At 34.2% G+C, this 5,358-nt stretch overlaps 1 protein-coding gene and 1 pseudogene across 1 annotated transcript in view; one reads left to right on the top strand and one right to left on the bottom strand.

Moving 5' to 3' along the window:
• LDHB (lactate dehydrogenase B) overlaps nucleotides 1-5,358 on the bottom strand; it is a 21,442-nt gene that overhangs the window by 3,811 nt on the left and 12,273 nt on the right. Inside the window, exons 5-6 of the mRNA XM_011381581.2 lie at nucleotides 3,270-3,443; nucleotides 49-166 (exon numbers count right to left, since the gene is read on the bottom strand). Coding sequence (XP_011379883.1) covers nucleotides 49-166; nucleotides 3,270-3,443 — 292 coding nt within the window. The remainder of the gene's footprint in view (nucleotides 1-48; nucleotides 167-3,269; nucleotides 3,444-5,358) is intronic.
• Nucleotides 3,026-3,141, top strand: LOC111732325 (annotated as a pseudogene).

Here is a 5,358-nt window from a genome sequence, read left to right as displayed (position 1 = left end):
AATTCCATCAAGTAAAAATGAAATTGTCTTAAATCTCCTTCCACTTGCCTTTCAACCACCATCTTATGCACTTCCTTCCAATTTTCACTATCATTGTCCGTTCCCATTTCTGGATTCAATTCCTGGAGAGAAACACCTGCCACATTCACTCCACTCCACACAGCCACTGAAAAATGAAAAACAAACAAACAAACAAATATTTTACATATTTCTGACATTATTTAAAAAAATCTTTTCTTCTCCTAGTTCAGATTTCACCTATGATGCAAATTTCCTACTGGAACTGTTCCAATGACAACTGACTCCAGTATACTTCCCTCCAAAAGACTGACATTTGCATTCAAATAGTCACACATCTGATCTTTTAACTTTCAACCTTTTAGTGTAAAACAGAATTATTGTATCATATTTACAGAAAATATGAAACTCTTTGTTTTTCTCTAAGCTTGTGGAATCACAAGAGATTCTAGTTCAAGACTATCCTAAACTTTTGGTTTGAAGAATTCTTAACTTTCCTCCTGCTTATTTTTCTAATAAGCTAAGACCCAAATATAATCAAAGTATCTCTTTCTCATGCCTCAAGTTCATTCTATTTCTTGAAAGAAATTTCACATAACCAAAATGAATTTTTCTGCTCTTAACTGGATCAAATATTTCCTTCCAAGAATGATTCCAGAGGCACAGCAGACAAAGGTGTTGGCTATCATTGGCTATTTGATGCACCAAAACAACCTCCTTACCTATTCTTAACACCTGCTCAGCCAAAAACAAATACGGAAAATCTAGGCATACAAATATGAATAGAGACATGCTCTGTGCCGTGCACAAGCTCAGAATCTACTGGGAGAAACAGACAAGTAAAAGAAACTAAACCAATGGAATAAGCTCGCACAGAAATATGGAGAAAGTATAATAAATATCGAGGGGAAATGAGTGCAAGAAAAGGCTACAAATATAAAGGCATTTGACCTAGGCCTTGAGAAATAAGTATGTGTTCCTCACGGACCTTTGGAAGTGCACTGTAGACTCAGAAAATATGAGCAAAAGCATCCGGTGAAGTCTAGTATGGCTAGAACCACCTATGAAAGGCAAAGCTGCCCATGGCCAAAGATCTCTTTTCTTTGGCGAATTCAGGCTCATTGTGGAGAAAACTAAAGCATTTTCAAGGTCTTTGAAAGCTATGAGATCTACATAATCACGTCAGGGTGAGCATGGTTTAATTCTCTTTCATTTCTTGTATATAATATAGATCAATATGAAAATGGGGGTGGATGTTTTAGAAAAAATGACACAGTAATAAGTGAACAGAACATTGGACAGGAGTCAGAAGACATGATTCCAGTTGTAATCATGCCACTAACTAGCTAAGGGATCTTCAATGAGCCACTATGCCTGCTTTGCCTCAATTTTTTCCTCATTACAATGTAAGTCTTGAACTAGAGGACATGTAATATTACTTTCGGAATGGTGGTTCTGGTAATTATATATTTGTAATAACTAGCATTTATTTTGAACTTTTACTGTATACCAGACATCGTACTAAATAATTTATATAGGAAATAAATTCAGACAAATTCTTAGATATAAGTAATGCTTGAATAAAGTGGTACAATGTGTCAGAAAAAAAAAAAATCAGCATCATTATATATAAAAAGGCACAAAGGCAATAATTGTAAGACCAAATTCTTATCATAGCAAAGGAAACTCTTTACTAAACTCACATTATAAACTCTCATTAAATTCAAAGGAAAATTTATACTTTAACCTTTTAGGGAGAAAATAGCTCCTTGCATACTGGGTGGAAATAAATTTAGTAAAACACAGGTCATCATTATCATTATTAATATTAAAGTTTTAGATAATTTGTTTCATGCCATAAGTCTACTCAACATATAAAATTCTATGTTTAATAAATATGTTTAGAATTCTGAAATACAATCACAATTTATAAATGTTTTTTATAAAGTTGTTTGAAACAGAAATATTAATTTAAATAAAAAGAAATATCAACTTAAAATGAAACATTTAGAATAAATAGGTTTTAACTGTTTCAAAACAAAGCATTGTAAAAGAAATAGAAGCACGATATAATTTTAATGTTGGTCTTTTGCAATTATTAATTTATGTCCAACAATTCTATTTAAATTCCTAAAGAAAATATTTGAGTGATTTACCATATGGTGTCTTATTACTTAAACGATTGATAGTTATGATTAGTAGTTTATTAAAAATCAGATTTCATTTGAAGAAAGATGTTTTTTACATTATTGAATAGTAGACACTGGTTATTTAAAAGCTTTTGTTACCCAATTTATTCTTTCTTCGATAAACATTATGGTTATCATAGCTCTGCCCACTGAAAGGGGCTAGAAACAAAGACATACCAGGAGCACCAGCACACCTATCTTGACCTTGGTTTCTAAACGCCATTCCCCTGAGAAGGAAACAGGGCTCACTAGAGAAATAGATGATTCTAGTGCTGGTAAAGGGGGTGTACAAGATGAGCCTGGTGCTCTTCATTGTTCTAGAAAGCAAGGAAGGACTCAAAAAATGGCAAGACGTGTCAAAAAGACACAGGAGCCAGCCTGAAGAGCTTGTTACTTGACAAATTTGTGCATTATAATGATGGCGACAGAAACTTTGTGGAATAAAGTAAAAACCTGAGTCTACCTAGATATAAATAAATGAATAAATAATAAATGGGTTAGAGAAAGCTCTCTCTTATAGTAGAATCCAAATAATAACTATTAAAGAATTGATGGGGTCAGAATATCATATTTGACATCAGAGTAATAATTTATTTAACCAAGAATCATTGACACATTTAACAGGTAAAAGATTGATAAGGAATCAGATATTTACTTAGTATCAAAGTTACCCCCCACACAAATTATCTATTTATAGTGTTAAATTTGTAAAAACATAAAAATAAAATTTGGACATGGTTCCATAGTGTAGCGGTTAGCACGTCTGCTTTACATGCAGAAAGTCCTGGTTTCACGCCCCAGTGGAGCCACAGTCCATGGTCTACAGCCATGCCACCCTGAACAAGCTCGATGTCTGATCTCGAAAGCTAAGCAGGTTTGGGCCTGGTTAGTATCTGGATGGGAGGCCACCCGGGAAGTCCAGGTGCTGTAGGCATAAATAATAATAAAATAATAAAAAAAATAAAATAAAATTTAAAAACAAAAAAAAAAAAACCCTTCAGAATGGCAAGAACAATACTATAAATACAAGGTAATTATTGTCTATTTTTTTTTTTTTTTTACCACTTGAGTCGCCATGTTCTCCCAAAATCCATCCATGGCAGCTGCTGGGATGAATGCCAAGTTTTTCAGCCATAAGATAACGAAACCTAGCAGAATCCAGATTACATCCACTTCCAATCACACGGTGCTTGGGTAATCCACTTAGTTTCCAGGTAACATATGTGAGAATATCCACTGAAATTTTTAGAAATAATACATGTAAATAAATCAAAACCAATTTCAACTGCTATGCCAATTAGAGGGCGCCCTGACTTCCTCCTCTCCCATGTCCCCATTCCCCAAATGAAACGTGCCCAGAAAGATGTAAATAATTTGACTTTCCATGGGGGTTGGAGACAAAAAAATAAAAACCTTCAAGTTTTATATTAAGAGAACTAGTAAAACATGAAAATGGAATATTGTGGTTTTTTTATTTACGTTATTACTTGAAACAAGAATACCTAAAAACCTTGCAGATTAACTAATTTACTGCATATAGAAAGGAACAGAAAAAGGGTTGAATTAGATTGTCACTTTAGTTTCTTCTAATTCTAACGTTCCATGATTGTTAATGACTGTCATCATAAACCAAACGCCATTGGTGACTAAATTATCAAGGCATGCTACTATAACTTTTCTTGGGCACCAATAATATTTAGTAAACGATTATGATAATGCAGGGTATTAACATTTCCTACTATTTAATGAAAGGACCACTATGACAGAGCCTTTATTCTGGTGTGGCGTGGCCCCGAGGCTGTACAGAGGCAAAACTTGCTAGTCTAGACAGGAATATGTGCACACAAAGAAAGCAAGGGGTTAATCTTGCAGTTTCCACCTCCACACTCATAACAGACACTGGCTGAGATATTTTAAGGTCATTTTGGAATAGATATTATAAACTCTTCCTTGGCAACTTGGGTTCAGTGGGAGTGACTCTCTATTGTTAAGACTTTGAAACTATACCTGAAAAGCTGTATAACCAGTTATTAATGTCTGCCACAGGATCAGCATGCAGCAACTCCATATGTGCCAGCTATCTTATTCCTATCTGCTACTCTGAGAACTTTTAGATGCAAGATCAAACTAGTTAGCAAGCTGCAATCCAGGATCGAAGAGAATAAGAATAATACTAAAATAATCTCTGTCCTTGCTGGCTATCAACTCTAAATATTTCATATATTCCAAGGATTCCTCTAGCTCTAATTCACAATCTTTCTCTATGTGTCAGAGATAATCAATTTTACCATTTTATCAATGTATCTCTTATGCCCAGCACTAAACAATAAGCTTGGTGGCAAATTATAGACAAAAGAAGTGTGAAATAGAGAGTGAATTGTGACTGTTTAGGCTAAAAAAATGCATTTCTTTCTGAACAGAAGTTTTAAGATGCAACATTTGGTGTTCGCATATATTTGTCCTTCGGTATAGTCTATTCTATTTTTAAACCTGGACTGATTAATGGCTTTCTTAAACTCTTTTCAAATTCAATCAGATTCAGTTTTGAAGAGTTTTAGAGATATAGGATGCTAGAATTTTTCTGGAAAATGGAAGGTCAAATATGCTAAAATATTTCTTACAAAAGCCACATTTAAACGTTTCATTATGCATTCATTCTAAGATAATCTTTATAGAAATTTTAAAAGCTTTTAGACTCTACAACAAACTCGGATAAAACAAACAGATGAAATTGTTTTGTGGAAAACTCTTCTCTCATTTTTAAACATTTGATCTGGGACAGTTACATTTGTTCTGCAAATACCACTCCTACGGCCAATAACAGGACTCGTGAATTGCTTCTGTTAGTTAAATACCAGAACAAAATTTTTAAGTTTCAGAAAAGAAAATAAAACAAGATCCCAAAACACTGAAATTAATAGAACTGAACCTTCAGGCGTTATAATGATACCTGGGTTAGAAACCACAATTATGATGCAGTCAGGACTGTACTTGATGATCTGCGGAATAATGAATTTGAAGACATTAACATTCCTCTGTACCAGATTGAGACGACTCTCTCCCTCTTGCTGGCGGACTCCTGCAGTTACCACCACCACCTTAGAATTGGCAGTCACAGAGTAATCTGGAAGGAGAGGGGGGAAAAGGTACT

This window comes from Pteropus vampyrus, unplaced genomic scaffold, assembly GCF_000151845.1.
Source record: "Pteropus vampyrus isolate Shadow unplaced genomic scaffold, Pvam_2.0 Scaffold444, whole genome shotgun sequence".
Taxonomy (NCBI): domain Eukaryota; kingdom Metazoa; phylum Chordata; class Mammalia; order Chiroptera; family Pteropodidae; genus Pteropus; species Pteropus vampyrus.
The sequence above is the reverse complement of the archived record's forward strand: the minus strand, read 5'-3'. Positions and strand labels throughout refer to the sequence as shown.